General features: G+C 39.8%; 1 protein-coding gene across 15 annotated transcripts in view; it reads left to right on the top strand.

Annotated features, from left to right (window-relative positions):
• CLIP1 (CAP-Gly domain containing linker protein 1) overlaps positions 1-22,239 on the top strand; it is a 63,110-nt gene that overhangs the window by 27,927 nt on the left and 12,944 nt on the right. For 4 of the 15 annotated variants that reach the window (XM_065851247.2, XM_071816019.1, XM_071816018.1 and 1 more), the window contains exons 8-20: positions 1,607-1,667; positions 2,767-2,799; positions 6,878-6,982; positions 7,945-8,889; positions 9,934-10,050; positions 10,939-10,996; positions 11,237-11,320; positions 12,329-12,485; positions 13,142-13,307; positions 13,402-13,617; positions 14,655-16,937; positions 18,013-18,150; positions 19,857-19,963. In XM_065851247.2, coding sequence (XP_065707319.2) covers positions 1,607-1,667; positions 2,767-2,799; positions 6,878-6,982; positions 7,945-8,889; positions 9,934-10,050; positions 10,939-10,996; positions 11,237-11,320; positions 12,329-12,485; positions 13,142-13,307; positions 13,402-13,617; positions 14,655-16,937; positions 18,013-18,150; positions 19,857-19,963 — 4,470 coding nt within the window. The remainder of the gene's footprint in view (positions 1-1,606; positions 1,668-2,766; positions 2,800-6,877; positions 6,983-7,944; positions 8,890-9,933; positions 10,051-10,938; positions 10,997-11,236; positions 11,321-12,328; positions 12,486-13,141; positions 13,308-13,401; positions 13,618-14,654; positions 16,938-18,012; positions 18,151-19,856; positions 19,964-22,239) is intronic. The other 11 variants (XM_071816021.1, XM_071816023.1, XM_071816027.1 and 8 more) reach the window with 11 other exon arrangements.

Here is a 22,239-nt window from a genome sequence, read left to right as displayed (position 1 = left end):
AATTAAAACTAAAAAAGAAACTCTTACGTTTGAGGAGAGAAAACCAAAGAAAGTGGACTCGTTTAGAAGCTTTAACTCTTGTTTATAGCTGAATTTCATGCTACTCATTCCTTTTATTATTGCTTTCTGTTATAAAGGATTTTATTCCTACTCATATGAAATGAATGGATCATGCCTGATCTTGAAACACTCGTCCACTTCAAAATGCAGATTTTGATAATCTCATTTCCTGACAGTGCTGGATTAAGAATTTACAGTTCTCTTGTGAATAATTTATTATTACTAGGTAGTATCTGTCTCTTACAGGAAAATCATCAAAGCCATACATTTTAATGCCTTTTCTAATGGCCTCTTGTAACCACTTGAGGAAAGGAACTGAAGTTAGCAAATAGGTAGAGTGAGGTTAGGAAAGGAAATAATCTGATAAATTGTTGGGGCAAGGTTAGGTGAGGAAATAATCTGATAGATTGTTTTGGTGGATTTGGAATGCTTTGGAAAAGCGAGCCTGTTTAGAACCCCCCTGTGAGCCTGCCCTGTAGGTGTGTGTGCACCCCTGAAATCAGTCAGATGGCAGCCTCTCCGAGAGGCCTCCCCAAAACTCAAAATGAGAGATGACAAAATGCAACGGTAAACCTTCAGCAATTCCTTTACCATTTTCATCCTGCTTTTTTATGGGACCTATTCTAACTGAATTTTCAAAACAAGCAGTAGAATTAGGTCTGGAGTTACTTGTGTGTTCTCTACAAAATAATGCAGCGGGGTTCTAAATTTAAAACACAAAAAGCTTTGCAGCAGCTCCGGTAGCCGGGCTGTGGACCTACTTTTGCTGCATGCCAGGTCAGTGGGGTCTGTTTTACCGCAATCCTCCCTGGCCTTGAGCTCACCTTCAGCGTGTTGCCAGGCAGCCTGCAGCGCCTGCTGCCACCAACTGACATCCCGCAGCCAGGAAAACATCGCACGGCTTCACAGGGTAATACTTCTCCTCCCTCCTAACCACTTTAGGCTTATTTATATTGCAAGTTCTCTGTGATGTTGATTCAAGTCAGTCTCAGTAGTGACTTGAAGTCAAATAATCTTTAATTGCATTTCCCAAAGCACATTGGTGAGACCTGTTTCCAGAAATAAGTTCTTATTGTCCTTTTATTTTAGACATCCATCACTTGTAACTCCCTTTGATGCAATGATTTCTACATCTGTCAGCCCAGCTGCGGGCACTAGCAGCGTGTGCAATTCAAAGGAAAGAAGACATGCTTGTCTCTTCCTTTGCAACATCTTACAGTGTTGAAAGCATCAAGGGGAAAAGGAGGAGATTTGTCCCCTTGCTCATTGCGGTATAACCAGAATCAGGGGATGGGAAGAAATAACTTTTTACAAATTTGATTTTAAGTCAGATATTAGCTTCTCACATCTGTCTTCTCATTTTAAGACTCCTGTAGAGGCAAGGCAGTGTTCTTGCTTGTGCTCCCATTCTGCATTTTAGGGTTCATCGTCTATGGGTGAAAGTTAAGGGGCAGGCTAGCAAGGGTGATACTGATTTCCACTGAAAAGTGAGCTTGAAAGCATTTTCTTTAGAAGTTACCTGAATTTTGATGAATTGTCCCCACAGGAAAGTTGAAGATCTTCAGTTCCGTGTGGAAGAAGAATCCATTACCAAAGGAGACCTAGAGGTAAAATAGCTCCAGCTTAGTGAACAGGGTATCTAGTAGGACACAGAAATGCAATCAGTTCTGATTAAGTGTGCTGTTCTCTACAAGAGAAAGGCAGAAATTACCGATAGATGCAATACCAGTCCAAGCATATGCAAAGCACGTGGAAGTGATTCCCAATTCTGCAGTCCTTGAGTAAACTGAAACTACGGGATTGCAGCTTTAATTCAGTTACATATTTTAGCAAAAGTTGTACTGTGGGATGGCTGTAGTAATTAATTAATAGAAAACTCTACCTTTTGCTATTTTACATTATTTATATTATAACTTATTAATGTTTCTGAAATTGCTTAAAAGTAACCACCAACACAAAATGACAAGTTAATATTTATGCTTTGGAAAATTAATATTGAAGACTGGTCCTGTTTGTCTTCGATCTATTGTTTTTTTAGTAAACCCTATGCTTTCCTTAGAGAAGATCGAAAACCAGAGTGGTTTGCCTTGAGAGTTACTGCACACAAAATCTAAACAGCAATTAATGTGTGCTATCTTTATCTTTCTGCTGCTTGTATAACTATAACATGGGGCTAAACCACAGTATGTTATTACACGATCAGAATAGAAAACTTTCAGTGAAAAATTACTCTCGGATATTTGAACACTGCCAGTTTTTATCCCAAATTTCAAATTAAAAATACTTTTTATTGTTCTACTCTGTCTAATCAGAAAAATATTAGAACATCTCGCACAGTGTAAAGTACGAACTTGTGTTCCTGTGAACCATTTCTGATTAAAGTGCTAGCCTGATGAAAATGATTCATTTCATATAACATTTCTTTTATTTTAGTCTTCCATTCATTTTAAGATACCTATCTAGACTTCTCATAGAATGCTCCTTTTATTGTTTAGTCCATGGAAAAATTTAAGTTTTTTATTTTTTGTTAAATCTGTTAATAGTCATGGCAAACCATGTTAAAAGCCTCTGGTTTGTCAAGCAACTTCTAGAGGTAAAAATGAATTGAAGATAATGAAATGTATCCTGTTGCTTGTGTTGGAATGATAGTGTTAAGTCTGCAGGTGAAACATTTTTGTTTGTTTGTTTTTTTAATTTTACTGATAGCGAAAGAGGCAGATTTCGGAAGACCCAGAAAATGTAAGAGGGCACTTAAATGTGCGGAGACATCCCATGTTAACAGATTGTGTGCAGAAAATGCTTATACTTATTCACTAACTGCATAATCTGTTATTGAAACATTGACTCTGGTATTTGTGTGCATGTTGCTTTCAGAGCAATTACAACATTTATTGAAAAGAATGTGTGTAATGACTAAATGTCGTAATCCCCCATTAACTGAAGAGAGGGCGAATGTGTCCTTAGAATTCTTGAGGGTCAAAAGCTTTACAACTCATTGAAGAGCAGAGGAGCTTGTAGAAAATGACTGTCCAGCATCCTGAAATGTCTTTCATTTAAATGGAGGATTTTATTAATAGTTGCTTGCTTCACAAAATCCTGCACGCTCTCCTATGAGCTCCTACTGCTGTTCAATAGATGCAGGATGTAATTAGCCGATTAATTTTTCTGAGGAAATAAATCGGTATGTTCCCCACCTCCCCTTATCTGTTTCTCTTTTTTTGGTATGAAATGCTAAGGGGAGGGATGATTGAAAACATCTGAAGAATTAGCGTGCAAAGCTGTATGTTTTTACATTATCTTCACGTAGCTTCTCTTTGAATTATTTAGGAAAAATATATGTTACCGGATAACAGAAATTGCCCTAGGAGAGGTTTGAGCAGCCCTCTTGCCTCCGTAGCTCAGAATAGAGGAATTTGAAAACCCTCTCTTAGATTGGACTCAGGAAAATGAAGGCCAGGCCGCCTCCTGCTGCATCCCCAGCTGAGATAGGAAGTGCCCAAGACTAAAACTGGTTTCCTGCTGTGCATCCTTAGGTGTTCCCTTTGCGAAGCTACTTCAGCTGAGATCTGGCTCTCCTCTATTCTTCCAATCAGGCTCACGGTGTGTTAGAAGTAAATCTGCATGTGCCCTTCCTTTCTCTTGTTTTGTGCACTCCTTGTTTAATCCCCTCTTTATTCCTGATTTCCCTATTCTAAGTTTTCCATAAAAATGGACATCTTCACTCTTGGAAGGAGAGAAGTGGGGGATCCCTGAGTTTCTAGGCTAATGCTCAATATCTCAGTTGTGTTTTGCGATTGTTACCCCAGCACGAAGGGGCTGAAGGTCGTTTTGCCCCTATCCTATAGGCAATGATCAGCATTTATGGCTTCAGGACAGTTTCACAGTTGGATCTATAGATGGAGAACTTAAGAGTAAGGTTTATTTTGAAGTGGAAGAGTAACTAGAATACATAAATGCTGAAAATAGCTGATGACTGGTCTCTGAAGTTTATTTGAGTGGAATTCTTTAAGGTTCAAGGCAGAGTAAGACTCGTCCCACTTCCCTGTCACTCTTAATCATTAACTGCAAAGCTTTGGAGAAGGTGAAGATGCTTCCTTTGTTGTTTTGGTTTTTCCTTTTTTTCTTTCCTGTTTTTCTTTTCCATCCAAGTTCAAGTTTATAGTCAAATTCTTTTCATAATACTCTGCTCTTCTCAGTTTGCTGTGCTCTGGGTTTCCACAGAATCGTTTAGATGTTTCTCTCTAAATGATCAGGAGTGAAACTTGAGTGATTCAAAATTTCGCAGTGATTTTTACCTCAGGGGAATTGGCACCTGTCCCTTGGAAATCAGACTCGGTTAACGGATGATGCTAAAAATTAGCGGAAAAGGTGGCCAGCCAAGATCTCTGTAGTATGTTTTTAATCTTTTATTTCCATTTTGCTAGGATTTTAGCTAATTTCCCCTTGGTAATATATAAGAGGTGGGATTTTAAAAAAAAACGACAAACAAACAGTAATCAGTGATGGTATTAATACCTCTGATCTTTACCATAGTAAAGCAATGTCTATAAAATCAATGAACAAAGTGGTTTGGGTGTTGTGCAGCATACGAAAACTTCAGATAGCGCATTTTGCAGAGTCATGCAGGGAAAATTACGCAACCATAGATTTGGGGTTTCTTGGTTTTTAGCAGATCCCTTTGAATTAGAGCAAGCAAGGAATGAATTATCAATTTTTAAAAATAGATGGCTTTCAGACTTCGAATTTTGTTGTGGATGAGAACTAATTTACTAACCCGTCTGAGAGAGGGGACTGAATTATAGCTACTTATAACATCTTGTTATTTCCCTTAGAATACTTAGTTCCATTTTCAAAATCTGTGGGAGGCACAAAGAGCAATCTGTGTCCTCATGGGGTTTTTTACCCTGTACACATTGAAGATCTTACACTGATAGAGGATCTGCTATGGAATTTCAAAAACCAGACAAATCTGAGAAGCAACGTTTAACACTTGTGGATCCGGTAACTACATAGTAAATTGTTTTCAACTGGAAAAATGTTTCAAAAATTGAACCACCAGCTGTCTGCTCTTGGGCATAAGAAGATAACTCCATGCCGTCAGGAGGAATACGGTGCTTGGAGGAGAACAGGCCTGAAGCAAAACAAGAGGCTCATCCCCATCTCACTGGCTCTGCAGAGACCACATCAGATCTTTAACTGCTGTGCCTGGTTTGGAGGCAGCACTACCAGCTTGTCACTATAAATAACGCAGTTCCGTAGCGCTTTTTAAATATCATATTACAAAGATCAGAGGAGCAGTAGCGTCCTGCCAGCTGTGGCTGTGTAATTATTCATGCGTCTTCCTGCCTTTTGGGATTCTTTCAGTCCGATGTTCAATGGGTGGCTGCTCAGAATTCAGGCCTCTTATTCTGTTAATAGCAGTTCATAGGGTTTGGGGGTTTCTGTGTTGCCTTGTTCCACAGTAAATAAACTGTGGCAGTGAAGCTGTGTGGAGAACTTTTCATGAGGACTGGTGGATGCATTTCTTTGGTTGATAAACACATCTCAGCTCACCCAGGCAGAACTTCATTCATTCTTCTTATGGACATCCACCTCACTCTCAGCGTGTGGGCAAGCCCTGAAAAGGTGCTCTTTTTGGAAAAGACACTCTGAAGCAACAATAGCCTTTCATAATCCTTTTAATTTGGATTTTTTAGTAAATTCAAACTAACAGTAACCTGCCAAGACTGACATAAAACTGGAATCATGGCACCTCAGGAATAAGCATGGCACCTGGTTCTTACCTCTTGATATTTCTTTTTCCTCCCCGTAACCACTTCAGAGGTGCAGGTCAGATTTGAACCAGCTGCTGGGCTTTACCTGCATCTCTCAAGCATCAGGCTGTCTTGTGGGCCTCTGGGAATATCTGGTTATCAGAATATCCAACATTCTGTGTTCTCGCTAAAAATTCTACCTCTTGGTAAGCACTTACTTTCATTTGCTTTGTGCTTCTGTTTAGGAACCTATTAAAATTAGGCTTTGTTTTTCCTTACTTCTGCATCTTGTTCCATGTATTTCGACTTCAGTAACTATAGAGCAACCAGACCAATTCGCTCTTTTCCCTGATTTTGGAGAGTCTTACTTGTTGCTTCCTTCCTTCCTTCCTGAAAGAGGAGGAGGGGGCAAAACTAGGAGGGTTCTGCACTTGTAGAAAACCATTCTCTTTCTATTGAGGTAATTCATACTGTAATGACAAATGAGCATCCATGTTCCCAGGTCTTGACCAAAGGAATTTTTATGGCTGAGACTTGAGATACAGCTACTATTAAAAAAAAAGTTTGGATCTGTCACATGAGCTTCCATGGTGAATTTTGTCCCCTGGTTAATAAAAAGATCATTTATAAAATAAACCAAATACTTTAAAGCAAAAAGTTAGTGGGATGAAAAGGAAAGGGACTTAGTATCATATTAAAAGAGGTACAGATATATATACACATATATTTTTTTTTACATAACTATTCTAATTTGTGCTGAAAACTTCATGTACTGATAAATAACTTCTACTTGGCTGCATGAAACTTTTTTGTCCATATTTTTTCGTTTGTGACTTTTTTTTTTTATTTTGCTTTTAAATTTTTTTTTCCACGTCAGTCCATTTACACTTTCAGTCCATCTTCCTCATCCGTAGCGTTTCCCTGGTCATTTTATCCACTGCATCTTCTCTGCTCATCATGGGTAGAAGACTCTGGCAGCACGGCCTGCATGTGGCTCCCTCCTCTTGTGCTGGCATGTGATGGTGGCACCGTTGTGTTCTCTTCCTTTCCCTTTTTACTAACAGACGCAGACCAAACTGGAGCATGCCCGCATTAAGGAGCTTGAACAGAGCCTGCTCTTTGAAAAGACCAAAGCTGACAAACTCCAGAGGGAGTTAGAAGACACTAGGGTAATGGTTTTCACTATTTAAATAACAAGACTGATTTGTGTTGTGGAAGATTTCTGATGGCACAGGCTGCTGGGTGTAACACACGCTGAAACAGATCCTGCCGTCATCGGTACCTGCAATAGATCCAGCTGGAACACTTTAAAAATTAACATTATTTCTGAGCTTTGGTGTTGTGTGTGTGTGTTTGCCTGTATATGTGTACTCATTTCTTCAGAAGGATTCAGGTAAGATGTCTTAAACCTGCAAAATTACTGCTTGAATCCATGTCAAAAGTAACAAATGGGGCTGTGAATTGACCTTCACGGATGTTCAGTGGTTCATTTTTAGGAGGAGTAAATTTCATTAAAAGTAAGAAAAGTAAGATCGACCATGCCAGTACTTTTACCACAAATTTAGTATTTGAGGATTGGTTTTTGATGTCTTAAATAGTTGTTATACTTACTTGCTTTACTAAATCATGGTTTGCTGTGGCTTTTTAGTTCTTTTTTTGTACCCATGACATAATATTTTCATAGATATCCCAGTAGCATAAGTAATACTGTCACCTGTCAAAATATTACTGGACATACTTTGTCCCAAGTCAGAAGTTCAGCAGGTGTCAGTTCTTAAGAACAGATAAATACTTTTATATTCATGCATACACGTGGCTTTTGTTGAAGCTGAGGTATGATGAATATTATAAAACCAAGAATCTACTCTGTAATAAGTACTTTTAAAGGGCAATTGCAGGTAAGTGGTATCTTTTTCAGGATGTTGAAACAGCAACTTCCTAATTAGAAATAATTGTGGTAGCTTTGCGTGCTTTTCCGTACCACAAGCTGCATCAACAGTCACCTGGTGAGAATACACGAACGTTAGTTTGCAACACTCGGCAGTTTCTTTTCGGTGAAGCCAATATGTCTTTGTATTAAACATATCTTTTATAATTCTTTCTTCTTTCCTTAAAATGCTGCTAATCATAGGTGGCCACGGTGTCAGAAAAGTCTCGCATCATGGAACTAGAGAGAGATCTAGCGTTGCGGGTGAAGGAAGTAGCTGAACTCCGAGGGAGATTAGAGTCTAGTAAACACATGGATGATGTGGACACTTCTCTTTCGTTGTTACAAGAAATAAGTTCTTTGCAAGAAAAAATGGCAGCGGTTAGCAAAGAACATGAGAATGAGGTGAATTCATTGAAAGAGAAGTTCGGGATTAGTGAAGAAACATTGCAGAAAGAGATCAAATCGCTTTCAGCTTCAAATGAGAGAATGGCAAAAGAAAATGAATCCTTGAAAACTAAGCTGGATCACGCCAACAAGGAGAATTCAGATGTAATAGAGCTGTGGAAATCAAAGCTGGAATCTGCGATCGCCTCCCACCAGCAAGCGATGGAAGAACTAAAAGTTTCTTTCAGCAAAGGTGTAGGGGCTCAGACAGCGGAATTTGCAGAGTTAAAGACTCAGATCGAGAAGATTAAATTAGACTATGAAAATGAAATGTCCAATTTAAAACTGAAGCAGGAAAATGAAAAATCTCATTATTTAAAAGAGATTGAATCCCTGAAAGCAAAACTGTTGGCAGTCACAGAGGAGAAAGAACAAAACCTGGAAAGCCTGAAGACCAAATTGGAAAGTGTGGAAGATCAGCATCTAGTAGAAATGGAAGACACTTTAAACAAATTGCAGGAAGCTGAAATAAAGGTAAAGGAGCTAGAGGTACTGCAAGCCAAGTACAATGAACAAACCAAAGTTATTGATAGTCTTACACCACAGATCAAAGCTGCTGAAGAAAAGCTTTTGGACCTTGCTGCACTTCAGAAAGCCAATTCTGAAGGTAAATTGGAAATCCAGAAACTTAGCAAGCAGCTTGAGGCAGCCGAGAAACAAATTCAGAATTTAGAGACTGAAAAGGTTGATGGAAGTAGCAAGGTTTGTATCAACATCCATCCTTTCATTTTTACTTTTTGCTTTCATTTTACGTTTGTACTGTTCTAATCTGCCATAGCAAATACATCACAGAAAAAACGGGGTTTATTGAATGTGTCTTGGTACTGTCTGAGGAGGTTTAGAGAAAGTGTGAACTGGGTCATTGGGCTGCACCATTACACAAAATAAACCAATTCTTTCTGCAGTTCCTTGGTGCAGGCTCCAGCCTGCCTGTGCCCAGAGCTTCGTGTGATGCAAGACTTAGTTTCTTGGCTCATTTGGGAGAAGTTTTTAACCTTTGGTGACAGAGGAATTCAGATCAAGTTACTCGGGGTTCAGGGGAGAAATGTTTCCACTGCACCTTCATTACTTTGCCTCTCATCAAACAAGGTGATGGAAGAGGCTATTAAAAAAAAGAAGACAAGCAGAGGAGATCCTGGTGGAAGTTTTCTTTAAGATAAGGGTGTGCAGTGGTGATGTTAGGTGCCGCTTCACAGCATTTTGAAGCCCAGATTGCAATGTGATACATCTTACCAAGATTTTATAGTTGCTAGTGTGGCATTCAGTGCTTGGAAGTGGTTCCTCCACCCCAGCTAGGAATACAAGTGCTAAGATCTCATTTCTTTTTAGGGTTCCCCACACATCAGATCTATACATGACCTGACAAGTTAGAGCTCTAATTGTAAGAGTAGTGTGGAAAGTAACTGGAAATTCCTTTCCTAAACCCTTCACAGATGGTTCCAAGGTGCAAGATTTTTACAAACCTTTGACTCTTATTTTTGAGGTCACACTGTGGTTCTGTGGTCCAGAGCCTTTCAAATATATTCCTGGGTGCAATTAATACTGTGATGTATGTGGTCATCAGTGGAAAGCAGCTTCACTCAGTTACACATCACATTTTTTTCTTCAGCTTGTTTTGTTTGGTTTTTTTAATTTTTGTCATCCTACAGCAATGTTATAGTTACTTTTCAGATTCAACTTTTAATTTTCCTGTTTTTTCATTTGTGTTTGTAATTTTATTTTACTCCATTTCATCATGTTTGTTAGGCTAGTAATCTGGCCAAAGAACTGCAGGGCAAAGAGCAAAAGCTTCTTGACCTTGAGCAAAACTTGAGTGCAGTAAATCAAGTTAAAGATTCTTTGGAAAAGGAACTTCAAGTTTTGGTGAGTAAAACCCCGAAATTTTGACTTTATGCTTTGGCTTTTGGTTTTCATGGTGAGAGTGTCACTGAAATCTGTGGATCTTTCAGAGCTCCTTTACTCATGCAAAGATGGGGAGGGTTCATGGCTTATAGGACCTGTCTTGGAATGAAAAGAACATTTCACCTGAGTTCTGTGTTATCAGGTGTTTTGTCTAAATAGAACTTGTCTGTTTATGGATTTCAGATAAAACATTAAACAAAATCAAAAGCAGCATGTGGTTTAAATTTAGACTAAACTGTTGTACGTATTAGTGCTTGCTATACGTGCCTTACAAATGGTTTTTGAAGACATTTTTTCATCTGATTTCTCGTTTTGCAAATTTAATTAAGTTTGCAAGTATTCTGTGGTTGGGTGGGATTTTCCTGAGAAACTACACCAGAGTTAGCAACAAAAGGACATGCTTTTAGGTTTTGCTGTCCCTGTCATAAAATCTTTCCATGGCCCCAGTAAATATTTGAAGTTGGTGGGAGAGTCTCACTTCTTATCTTCCTCAGTATCCTCCCTTTTCTTTACAACCCAGCATCTTTTCCTACTGGTAAAGCTGGAACATACTGGTACGAGATTGATACAGGGCCGCAGGTGTCCACTGTGCAGCTTCTTGCATTGAGACCCAGAATCCCGTCTCCTCCGCTGGGCTCTGGCGCTGCCGTTGTGTTGCTGTTGTAGCTGATGGAGAAGTGATTTTGAATGTTTAGGGACTTGGTTGCAACTGTAATTCAAACACAGATCTGTTCATGACAGAAGTGAAGACTGTTCTATTTTGTACTTCAGAAATACCTAATATAAATTCAGTGGCTGAATTATACCGCTATTACCAAACCTTACCCCAGGTTTTTATCCTTTTTTCAGAAAGAAAAGTTTACTAGCGCAGCTGATGAAGCAGAGAAAGTTCAACAAACTATGCAAGGTATGTCAGCTACTAAACGAAACAAAGAACTAAAAAGCTACAGAAAATCAATGCAAAATAAAGAGCTTTTTTTCCATGTGCCTTCAGATTTACACTTGGTGGTACAGCACTTTCAGCAGCTATGCAAAGGACAGGATTACTTGTAACCTCTCTTATTAAGAGTAATATACCTTGTAAGTAGGTGGAATTCTCTGTAGTTAAGTAGTTACTAACTTTGTTTTCAAAATTTTACTTGCATAGAAACAATAAAAAAACTAAACCAAAAAGAAGAACAGTTTGCACTCATGTCTTCAGAACTGGAACAGCTGAAGTCTAGTTTGACTGGTAAGGAAGAAATAAAATGGAACCTTCTGAAAAATATGTCAGCTTTGTGCTTCTGTACGCCTCCTGCTCAGCTCACCGCGTCATAGTGTGCAGTGCTTTTCCCAGAGAAAGCCTTTTGTCCGGGCAGAAGCCAGGTTTTGGCACCACGTATAGTGACACCGCAAGGTGACCATGATGTTAGTGAAATAGGGCTGTAAGACAGGAGATGTCCTGGTTGAGCATGTTCCAAATCTTCTTGTTCAATTTTACAACAAAGTGATGCTGAGATAATGATCAGATACCAGGCGAAGGCTTTGGGGCCCAGACTGAGGCATTGCAAATGTAAGACAGTTAGTTTGCGGAAGCCTTGGCCATAAGTAGCATTTTCTTTTTAAGGACATCAAAAGACTGTGCGTTAGTTGGGTTCTCTGCTTCTTCCTCTCTCATACAGGGAGTCTTGCTCTATCTGTCTAGTTGTACATCTCCATTTAAAACCCATATAGAAAGGTATTAAGAACGCTGTAAGAAAAATGTTTCAAGGCATTGTTAGGACTGTAGAAGTCACCCCCAGGGCTGCTTGTCCCTTTGGGGGCAGTGCCTGCCCTGGACCGAGTTGGTTTTTCACTGTAGTTTCACATTGCTTGTGCTGTTTCTCTTCCGCTGCTCTGCTGAATAGCTGGTGAGTTGTCTGGCCTGTCGGATGTGCGCAGCTGCTGTCACAGGCCTGGGTTACCCTCTGCCATGGGTACAGCTCCTATCAGCTTCTCATGGCCTGAAGTTAAGTGAATCTTTTCTGAAAGAAAGATTTCTTAACTAATCGCTTTTTTACTCCTCCTGAAGAGTTCTGAACCTTTTGCTGCAGTTCACAGTTCAAAAGTCAATCAGTTGTAATTTTTAATTTTAAAGGGGTAATTTGCAAGTTCTCTAGCATCAATATTGCTCTGCTTATAGTTCTTCACTATCTTCTAGCTACTCTGTATACACCCTTTCTCTTAAATTTACTGGACTGCTAACCTTTGTCTTGCTCAGTGATGGAGAAGAAATTGAAGGAGCGAGAAGAGAAGGAGCAGCAACTGATTGAAGCTAAAGCCAAACTTGAAAATGATATTGCAGAGATCATGAAGTCTTCAGGAGACAGCTCTGCCCAGCTGACGAAAATGAATGATGAGCTCCGGTTAAAAGAAAGGTATTCGTTATTGTCAGAACATTTTCACGTTAATTCGCTGCTCCTGGACTCCCAGCTTCTCATTTATCTTTTTTGTAAATATCTGAACAAGATGCTCCTGAGTGTCACATTGATATGACAGGTGAACTTATTCTATCAAACTAAATTACTCAAAACAGTCTCCTCAGAGCGATTTGAAGAGCATCTAACATTTATAATTCTAAAATTCTTATGTAAGGTGCTTCTCATTGTCCAGAGTAAATTAATATTTCAATAATCTAGATTGTTTTGTGATTGTCCTACTTAATTATTTGATTACCTGATAAGCTTGTTTGGTTTATTTGAATATAAAAGACTTGAGTCACATTTTGGACTAGCAATAGAAAATGTGTTTTGTTTCAAATAAAAATTGTACATAGAACAGTTGCTCTTTACCTTTGCAAAACCCCAAACTGGGAGCAAAGTAACTGGCAGCTCTGTTGTGCTGCACATGAGCAAGTGCTCCATCTCACTTGTGTACACTTAATTTAGCAGAATATTCTCTATATGTTAAATAATTAAATCTCTTTCTGAATGCTTGGACAGAATATAGAACTTCAGCATAATTTAAACTCTTTCATCTCTGTGCTTGCCGTGCTGTCAGCAAAAAGTAATGTTCTTTTATTTGGTCTTTTTAGGGAGTTGGAGCAAATACAACTTGAGCTCACAAAAGCGAATGAAAAGGCTGTTGAGCTTCAGAAAAATGTGGAGCAGACAACACAGAGAGCTGAGCAGAGTCAGCAAGAAACTCTCAAGATTCATCAAACAGAACTGAAAAATATGCAGGATCAACTAACAGACATGGTAAGAAGAACTTGAAAAAGCACTTGCTAACTGTGTGCAGAACGTAGTACCACTGCTGCCTTAATTGTGCTCCAATTGTTTTATCTTCTGTCAGAAAAAGCAAGTGGAGAGTAGCCAGAATCAGTATAAGGATCTTCAGGCAAAGTATGAAAAAGAAACTGCCGAGATGATCACTAAACATGACGCGGATATCAAAGAGTTTAAGCAGAACTTGCTGGATGCAGAAGAGGCCCTGAAAATGGCACAAAAGAAAAACAATGAGTTAGAAACACAGGCTGAGGAGCTGAGAAAGCAAGCGGAACAGGCCCAGGTAGGTATCCTGTGTTACTGTGTGGGTAATCGAAATATTTCTGTTACAGCGAATCACTCTTTTTTGCTGGGCTTCCTAATTTCCTAGTAGGATTTTTACAGTGTTTCTTTTCTGAACTTTTCCAGGGTAGACGAATATAGGTTAGGGAAGATGCACATGCAACTAACTCATTGTCTTCCTGGATTACTCAAGAATCCATGAAATATGGTTCTTGGCTGTTAATGTTTTGTGTTCGTGGATATCTGGCTCAGCGCAATCAGTTGTAGCCAGATGTTATTATCTGGTTTTTAAAAGCATGAATTTTAAATGGGATATGTTGTGAACCATTTCATTTAAAAGCGTTACACACCTGAAACTTGGTTCTGTAGTAAAATCTCATATTATGTGGAACTACTTGGTACGTAGCTTGACTTCAGTAGTTTTCTTTTTTTCCGCTGTTTCTTTGACGTTGCTGCTTGCTTTCATCCCTCATTAGTTATTTGCTATAATGTTTGTCTTATGTTTTTTAGCAAAATATTTAGTGTATACATTGGCACACAAATTAACTTTCAATACAGCACTGATGTGCTTCACATTGAGTGGGTTATGACAACACATTTTGGACAGAATCATGAGGACAATTAGCTATAAATGGTGAATTTGAGAATGGAAGTCAGTATCTAATATAACTGCTTGCATTTGCGTTCACTTGGATTCTCATTAAGTCATTTTGTGGCTCTTTTCTGAGTAATTTACACTCAGAAAATGTGTCGAGGGTGGTTTTAAAACCATGATGGAGTCTGGTAAGGAGGAACCTTCAAACCATTTAATTATTTTTATTTAACCACTAAAAGGTTTTCCTACAGAGGGCGGGTGTTTGGTCACGAGTTATCAGGGGTGCCCGTCAGCAGCTGAGTTCACACAGGGACTGTGTGTCAGTGTATACACTTTTTAAAAAGCTTAAATTACAGTAGCTCTGTTTGCCCTTAAGCCACATTTCTCATTTGTCTGCTTGACTTCATGTTTGTTTTCCCTTCTTCCTGACTTTGTTTCTTTAGTCCGTAAGCTCTCTGTTAGCTTCAGCCAGAAAAGAGATTGAACTAATGTCAGACGAGATGAGGGGTTTGATATCAGCAAAAGAGACTCTGGCACAGGAGGGAAATGCTTTAAGATTAGAGAGAGGTTCCTTGTTATCAAAACTTCAAGAACTGGAATCAGAGATTTTGTTAATGCAACGAGACCAAGAAGAACTTTGGACAATAAATGAAGAACTTAATTCGGAAAATAAAAAAATTCTAAAGCAGAAGAAAGAAGCCGAGGCCAAAATTCAGCAGGAGAGCACAGAAAAGTTAGCACTCATTTCTGAGAAAAACAAATTACTCTCTGAATTAGCGGCAACACGGGCAGAGCTTCTGAGGATAACTCAAGAAAATGATGCTCTCCGGTCCTCAGAGTCAACCTTGCTCCAGCAGCTGGAAGAGCTTCGGGCCAACAGAAATGCCATGGATGTGGTATGTCAGAAACACATCAAGGAACGGGAGGAACTGGAGCATTATCAGAAGCTTTTGGAAGAGAAAGATGCAGCTGTTAAAGACAAAGACGATGTTATTCGGAAGGCAGAAAGTTCTTGTGAGGCCCTGGCCAGAGAGCGCAGAGAGCTGCTGCAGCAAGTGTCAGCTCTGACTGCAGAGAGGGACTCAGCCCTGGGTAAACACTCAGACCTTCAAAATACACATATAGCCTTAAAAAATGAAATGGACAGTCTGTTGCAGACACGTCAGAGTCTGCAGTCCGAGAAGGAGACGCTCCTTAAAAGTGTAGAAGAGCTGCGAGTGAGTTTAGACAGTACGGTTAGTGACAACCAGGCACTGAAATTGAGAACAGATGAGATGCAAACGGAGCTGGAGACTCAACGGCAAGAACTCAAAACGGCGCTGAAAGACAATCTGGAGTTGAAGGATTCCCTTGCTGGTCTCTCTCGTCTTCTTGAGGAAATTAAAGCCTCAAGAGAGATATCCAATTCTGAATGTGTTCAGTTACGACAAGAGAAAGAGGCTCTTTCTTCATCAGAACGAAGGCTTTTGGCTGAAAGGGAAGAACTTTCCAATGAAAACAAGGCAGTTGCTGAGAAGCTTGCTCAAGCCACAGCAGATGCCATACTTGCTGAGAAAGTCTTTACTGAGAAAATAAACGAACTGAATTTAGAAAAGGAATCTGCTTTTCAGAAGTCGTTGCAATTTGAAAGGCACAATGAAGCTCTTCTTCAAGAGAAGAAGGAATTGGAGAACAAATACTCAGAGCTTCTTGATGAAATCAAGTCTTCTGCAAATGCACTTTCTGATATGAAAAGAGAACGTGAACTGGATGTCTCAGCCAGGAGCGCTCTGGCCCAAGAGAATACCGCGCTCCAAGATTCCGTTGAAGCCCTCAAGGAAGAGCTAAGTAAGAAGACTCTAGAAAATGAAGAGCTAATGGCCTGTAAACGTGACCTCTCAGATCTTCTGACGGAGGCCCAGGATGCCAAAAGAATGATAGAAAATGAACTGGCTGCTGTAGCACAGGCCAAGCAGGTCCTGTCGTCTTCATTGAAGACCTGTTCCTCTGATAGGGAAATGCTGAGCAGAGAGAGGTCTGAATTGCAAGATAAGTGTCAGAAATTAAATGGAGAGGTTGAGATTATGACAGAAAACTTAACCATAGAAAAGGAAGCTAGAAAACTGGACAAGGAATCCTTTTTGTTGGAACGTAAGGAACTTCAAAGCAACATCAGTTTCTTAGAGAAGGAGATAGAAGAGCTGCGAGAGAAAAATAAAGGCTTGCTGGCTGAGAAAGAACTTTTAGTTCAGGGGAAAGAAAAATCCGAAACTAAACTGGCAGAAATAATTAAAGAAAAAGAAGCCCTCTGTGCAGAGACGGAGCAGCTCGCTGCCAGTATCAAACGGCTCCAGAGTGACTTTGTGTCCTTGTCTAAATCAAAAGCAGAGCTCCAGGACCTGCATAGCGCTGTCTCCGAGAGCCTGGAGGAGCTTCGACACAGGCACGAGGTCACGGAGAAGGAGAAGACACAATTACTCCAGGAAAACGACAGCCTGCTTGCTGAACAGAAGAGTCTGCTCGTCGCGAAGGAAGAAATACTGAAAGAGAAGGAGAAATTATCCACCGATAATTATAGACTGCGCGAGGAAGTAGCACTTTTAGAACAAACCAATAGTGACCTCTCGGGCAAATTGCTGGTCTCTGAGGGCAAAAATCAGATGCTGCAGGAGGAGATGAACAATCTGGCTTTGAAACTAAAAGAAATTGAGACTCTCCAGGCCCAAACAGTAGCGCAAAAAATTGAGGTATTGAAACGCATAGTTAAACAATCAAGTATGGTTATACTAACAGTGAGCACTAACCCAGGGGTTTCCTCTCTGCACCTCATTGCACAATCAGCACTTCATCGCAGTGTAAACACGCTGGAATTATGATCCTTTTCAATATATTACCTTTTTTCAAGTTGTGAGTCTGAAAGACACTTTAATTAAAAAAAATACATATTTCTAAATAGAAAAGCCTATGCTGTTGCTGAATGTTGCAAGAAAACAACATAACCTGTGAATAAAAGGAAGTTTTGTTTCCTGAATCTCGTAGGAGGAATTGAGCAGCCCCTCTGAAGTACTCTGCAGATTGAAAGCGAGAGTAGTGATAGATACGGTTCTAGATTAAGTCTTTGTGCAGTTTTATGCTAAATTACAAATTTGGGTTACTCAAAACATCAAACAACGTACTGCTCCTGTAAATGTAATTGGATAAAAAGCAGTGTAAAAGAACCATTTAAATTTACACTACAGGACTTTCAGTCTGTTGAAGACAGTGGCAATTCTGGTGTTCTTTTTATTCACAGAAGTGTCTTGTATTCACCACCAACAAATCCTGAATATTATTTTGAATTTCGGTTCGTGGGGCTTGAAGCCCATTAAATACCTTTGAATACAAATTGGAATCCAGATTCCCTGTAGGAATGTATCATGCCCACCAAGGCATTTTAATATACTTGTGAAGTATTTCCTTGTATGAGGGCATAATGAACAACACTGAAATAATGTGATAATTGGCTTTATCTCTGATTTGGTTTTTAATTCTTTTTCAAATTTTGAACAGCTTTTTATGATTCCACATGTTCTGAAAATAGAGCAGTCTGTTGGAAGTGAATATCTATTGAACTACTACCGTCTAAAGTGGTTAGAAGTCTAAGGGCAATCGCAGTGGTGGTAATTAGAAATCCTGGAATTAGAAAGTTCGCAGCTGAAGTTCAGTTGGAAAGCAGTTGGCAAACCATGGAGCTGTGCATGAAGTATTGCGGTTAATCTTTTGATTTCAGAGCTCCCTTTGGTGACACTTTGTCCTTTTTCCCGCACCTCCCCTCCTGTACAGGCTGCCAAGATGGCAGAAGATGTTCTGCAGACGGTGGAGAAGGTGACCAAAGAGAAGGACGCCATTCACAAAGAGAAGATCGAAACTTTGGCCTCTTTGGAGAACTCTAGACAGACAAACGAGAAGCTACAGAATGAAGTAATCACATTTAAATGCTTTTATGTGAAAAGTTTTGCCTAGTTTGTAAGGAACAACTAGTGAATGACAGAGAATTAGCTGAGGCAAGAGTGGATTCTGACATTTTCCATCACAATACCATCTTGACTGGCTTGTGAAACCTCACTGGATGAGTGCATATTGATGGAAATTCTGGGTGCTTTATATAGCCATATAACCTGCGTTATTTTCTGTGGTTTCAAGTGCTTCACAGCATATAAGGCCATGTCCCTTAAATCTTGGTGCAGCAACAACACCACCAAAAATGTCTTGTGTAATATAGGAGTTCTAGATGCTACAGCAGCTTTTGTCGATCACAGAATCAGGAGATGTGGGTTTGAGTTGAGGCTGAGTCAGTCTGGGTGTTTGGTTTGGATGAGTTGCTCCGATGTGACCCCGCCATGCCGCGGTTCCCTGGTTGTGAGTCCGGGTGCCGCTTCGCGCTCCAGTGAGGTGCTGCCGGACTCTGAGTAGCTACTCCTAACCCACAACAGTTATCGCTGTGTTGCTCACCTATAATGCACTCCTTGCTCTGTACATCCTCTTTGTCATCATGACATGTCATGTTGGCATGCCTTCTAGTTTCCACTTTTCTGTTAATCAGAGTTGTGATCTGATAAGGTACAAATGCTGCTGAGTTTGCACTGTACAGATACATGAGCACAATGGTCCCAAAGAACTTCACAGTCCAACATGTGCAGCGGTTCCTCTGCGGACTGTTCTGCAGTCTGTGTCCTCCCACCGCTTTGTGATACTTCAGGCTTTGAAAGAGGGAAAAATGTCCTCACTAATCTGTTTTGTGCTCTTTGCCCCAGAGCATCTAATCTAAGGTTGCACTGGCATCTTTTCTGCATATCCTGAGATCTGCAGGGCTCTTTTTATGGCTCTTTCATCTATTGCTCCTGTACTAATGGGCAGTGAACAGCTGGGTTAACCTAAATGCCACAGCTTGTGCTGGAGCAGTAATGATTTCCACCGAGTTCTGATGACTCGAGAATTAAAAGCAGTGACGTGAATAATGGCAGGGTTCATATTGTGGATTTAAAAAAACCAAATCATTCACAGGGTCCTGTAATGCCATAGAATGGCTGAAGATTATCTGTTATGTAATATAACGTGTTGCTGAATGCGAACAAATAAGATTTTCAAGCTTATGGGGTTTACGTGGTAGCTGCAAGCTCAGTAAATAGATATACAGCAGTTTGTCCCATGAAGCAGGATCTCTGAAAGGAATTCATTTCTTACAGTTGCAAGCACAACATTCAGCCTCCTGTCTCTCACAAATTAAGGTATGGAAAAGCAGAACTTCGTTATGTTAGAGGAATAATGAGCAAGGGAACAGCTAATTTTAGAAATAAGCATTTTTCCTAAGTGCTTTGAGTTGTGTAGCATTTAAAATTGAGGTGCTTTGGAGCTTTACCTTTTATATCAAGGTATATACATCAGATTAGCGTAAGCTGCTCTTCGGTGGACTTTGAATTCCCTGTGCTGTTCAGCTTGGATGCAGAAATTCTCGTAACACTTTTGGTTAGACAAATGCTTCTCAGTACAAACCCTGGATTCATTTAAAATTGAAAAACTGGAACAGCTCCGCTCAGGCCCCTGTTTTGCTGAGTATCTTTTCTGAGTGCTACCCTAAGAACCATGTGGTTTCATTAGTGTAATGAGGTGGTTTTTTCCTCTTTCAGTTGGACATGCTAAAACAAAACAACCTGAAAAATGAAGAGGAACTTAACAAATCAAAAGAGCTTCTAAATCTGGAGAACAAGAAAGTGGAAGAACTTAAAAAAGAATTGTAAGTATTGCAGTGTTAAATGTGTTCAACTGTTCCTTTGTAGTTATGTTGTCTTTCAGCATCTCTCCAGTATCCTCAATTACAAAGCAGATATTAGGTAAAAAGAAATATTAGTTTTAGATGCATTAAACTTGAAATCAGGATGTTCCTCCTGAGTGCTGAAGGGCATTGAAGGAAATCGTTCACTCCAAGCATTGTTTGAAATAATGTTTGTTGGGGGAAATACAGAGTTCGGCCACTCGAGGGCACCAGATAATTTTAAAAGCTTTATAATAAAGGAATTCTATTTTTGTTTAATACAGGTACATTTGGAGTGTTAAGTAGTTTTACATGGCTTTGTTAATAGAAAATCTGGTTCTGCTTTTTTTTTGTCATTGACAGCTTTATCGAGTTTGTTGCTATTGCCCCACTATGCATTTATTTCCTAACTGGTACAATACAAATGCCATATATAGTATGGAAAACTAGAATTAATTACTTCATTTGAGAAGCGGCCTCTTATGTACTACAAACTAATGATGCGTAACGCTGTACACAAACAAATTAACTGCAGAGCATCTGATAGGAGGTGATTTGCCCTGTGGAATCTCATTGTATACAAGCTTTTGGTGTGCCAAAACTGTGGATAAAGATCCTGCCTCGTTATTGCCACCCTGCAGTAGCTACATGTCCCCCGACCTCCAGAGATGTGACACAAATTCCCACCTGCACTGCGAGAAGAATTTCTTGGCTCATGGATTGAGAGCTGGAATCTGGACCGGTAGCTGAGAGCAGCTTGGGCTCATTATTGTTAGTTCCATCAGTCATTTTGGGATGGTTCTCAACCGCTGCTCCGAGCGGGAGGCAGGACACAAGGGACATCAGCACGCAGAGCTAATCCTGAGTTTCTGTACAACTGCTGGCTTTTACTGCTTGCTTTTAGAAACCTGTGTGCTTGTTCAGACAGCATTCTCCTTTGGGAAAGGCAGATTTAATTCTGTGAGTGCCTCCTACCTGCCTCGGTGCTCGTAGACTCTGGTATCATGGGAAGACAAAACATGTTGGACTGGAATTTGTCCAGTTGAAGTTATTTATAGAAGATACTTCCTTGAAAGTCTTCAGCAGTGAAAGGTGTTCTCATGACCCGCATTGCTCTGCGGGGTTTTCTAGTTGTTTTTTCCTTAAGATTAATCTTAGTCGTAAGAGTATTGCTGAACGTGATCTCTAATCATCAGTGGTAAGAGACATTATGGATAAATGGAAGCTTATCTAGTTGGTTTTTAACCAATCTTTGTTGTCATAATTATTTTGTGTGCTGCTTTGTTTTAATTAAAATAAGGAATTAGCTTGATAATAGGCATTTCTTGATCATGGGCAGAGAGGACACCTCGGAGAGGTGGAGGTGCCATTGCCTTGGCCAAGGAGAGCGGGGAGAGGTTTTGCCCATGGAGCTGTGATGATTTATGTTCCTCGGCACAAACACAAGGAGCATTTCACACAAATTGACCCCGGTGCTTTGTGTGCTTTTTTTACACTGCCCTGAATCTGCGCCTTAGTGCCAAAGCAAAAAAAGGAGAACTGGTTAGTACTGCAGCTCAGCGAACTATCACGGCTCAAAATAGGTCTGGTCCTGCATGAGCGCCTAGATTATTACAAGATAGTTTGAATGGATGTTCAGGGATGTGAGCCACATGTTTAATCCAGGTGGATCCAAGTGGAAATTGGTCAAGGTGAGACCAGATGGAAGAAATGGTTGGAAAATCTTAGTCATATTTCGTGCTGAATTCGAAAGGTAAATCCAACTTCCTTTTGTTTAACTGTGCCCAATAATAGACCACAGAGTCCTTTTATTCTGAAGTGCTTGAGTAAGTTTCTGACTTACGGCTTCTTCCAGCTCCCACAATTATAAAAGTATTTTTAATATTCTAGTCAGGCTTAACTCTGTGTAATATTGGCACATTGGGGAATTGAGACTCCCTTTTATGAAAGCTAAACGGTCATAAAAATTACTGTTTAATGAAACTAAGCGCATCTTTTCTTTTTGAAAGACATTGTCAAGTCTTAAAAGAACTTGTGCTGGTCACTTGTGTTACAGGCAGGCATGCAAAGTGTTTTTTCAAAAATTTGTTGAAAATAAACTTCCTTTAAGAAAACCATACATAGTAGTAGCAACATAGGCTAATGAAACCTGCAGACCCATTTTTTTCTCCTGCTTTTGTTTTGTTTTGCTTTCAGTTCTGTAGCTGTTAAAATAATGAGAGTAGATTAGATACTTTCCTGTTTTTCCTGCCGTGATC

The sequence above is a fragment of the Patagioenas fasciata genome, chromosome 17 (genome assembly GCF_037038585.1).
Source record: "Patagioenas fasciata isolate bPatFas1 chromosome 17, bPatFas1.hap1, whole genome shotgun sequence".
NCBI classification, from domain to species: Eukaryota; Metazoa; Chordata; class Aves; order Columbiformes; family Columbidae; genus Patagioenas; species Patagioenas fasciata.
This window is presented reverse-complemented; position numbering and strand designations above follow the sequence as displayed.